The sequence below is a fragment of the Aplysia californica genome, unplaced genomic scaffold (genome assembly GCF_000002075.1).
Source record: "Aplysia californica isolate F4 #8 unplaced genomic scaffold, AplCal3.0 scaffold00001, whole genome shotgun sequence".
In the NCBI taxonomy this organism is placed as follows: Eukaryota; Metazoa; Mollusca; class Gastropoda; order Aplysiida; family Aplysiidae; genus Aplysia; species Aplysia californica.
The window spans coordinates 5,058,270-5,059,448 of NW_004797271.1; the positions used below are offsets into that span (position 1 = coordinate 5,058,270).

General features: G+C 40.5%; 1 protein-coding gene across 1 annotated transcript in view; it reads right to left on the minus strand.

Annotated features, from left to right (window-relative positions):
* The window catches only part of LOC101845508 (cyclic nucleotide-binding domain-containing protein 2), a gene marked incomplete at its 3' end in the record, with an annotated part of 38,865 nt that overhangs the window by 5,460 nt on the left and 32,226 nt on the right, over positions 1-1,179 (minus strand). Inside the window, 2 exon segments of the mRNA XM_013084432.1 lie at positions 18-83; positions 1,020-1,098. Coding sequence (XP_012939886.1) covers positions 18-83; positions 1,020-1,098 — 145 coding nt within the window.

The following is a 1,179-nucleotide window of genomic DNA, read 5'->3' on the forward strand; positions in this document are numbered from 1 at the left end:
AAAGACAAAAGAGTCACCTCCATGCAAGCGTAAATCCAATCTTCCATGGAGTTGTCCGCAACAATCACTTTGTTGGTCTTGTACTGTTAGGACGTGAGAGAACAAAAAAAAAAAAAAAAAAAAAAAAAAAAAAACAGCTTTTGGTAAAAATTGCCCATGCGTTTTGAAAGGGTAACAATTCATATATTAACCTTATCCGCACGCCCTGAGGTCATTTTGTACCCATGGGGTTGTATTCTTCACATTTTAGAATACTTCTAGTGCGAAGATCTCTTTGAAACGTTCAGTATTTTTCAAAGTGTACGGATCAGATTAAAGAGTAAATCTCCTCTTTGGAAAGTGGTGGCATAGAGTTCCCCACGTCGTATGGATAAGATAGTAAAACACAACGTACGGATAAAGTTAAGCTTACAGTTAGTGAAATCACAGTATATTAAGTTATACTGTGTAATTTGCACTTTCTGGTTAGTATACCTAAACGTCACAACAAGACACAGGAGGAGACGTGAAGAGTGAAGAGCAACTTATGGCTCGGAGGTCTTCCCGCATTTCATTTATAAAAAGAAAGCAACCCAGAGAGTCAAATGGCTTGACCACTGTTACAAAATAATGTCACCTAGTCAGCAAGCATCGGGAGTCTATTAAACCAAGGACTTGGGTTATAAAATCCTTGGTGTTGTATACTCCCGAGGCTGGCTGACTATGTCACCCAAAAGAGGACCAATTCTGCATAGGCTATCTTATTATTCTAAAACTTTCATATACAGCCAAAAACTCTTAATGTGCCCATGATCTGTCAGCACATGGTCATAATGGTCTTATAAAACGCAGCTCGTATTATATCGAAACCTCATCGTCATTGCCTTTCTCACCCTGGGCTAGGGTACAAGCCACGAACAAACACGTTCGACTTTTGTCTATCCTGGGCTAGCCCCCTTGATATCGGAACATGGCACAGAAGTAATAACAGTGAAGAAGGTCATTTGGGACCTCTATGTTTGGGGCAAAGAGTTCCTTACCTCTTGTATCTGAGAGTTCATGCTCAGAGCTCTCAGGGACTCCTGACTCCACCAGCTTGTTGAAAAGAGATCCAGTTTGCTGTAAAGAGAAACACAAGGTAAGCTATTGTTATAAAATGTTCAAGTGTGTGTGTGTGTGTGTGTGTGTGTGTGTGTGTGC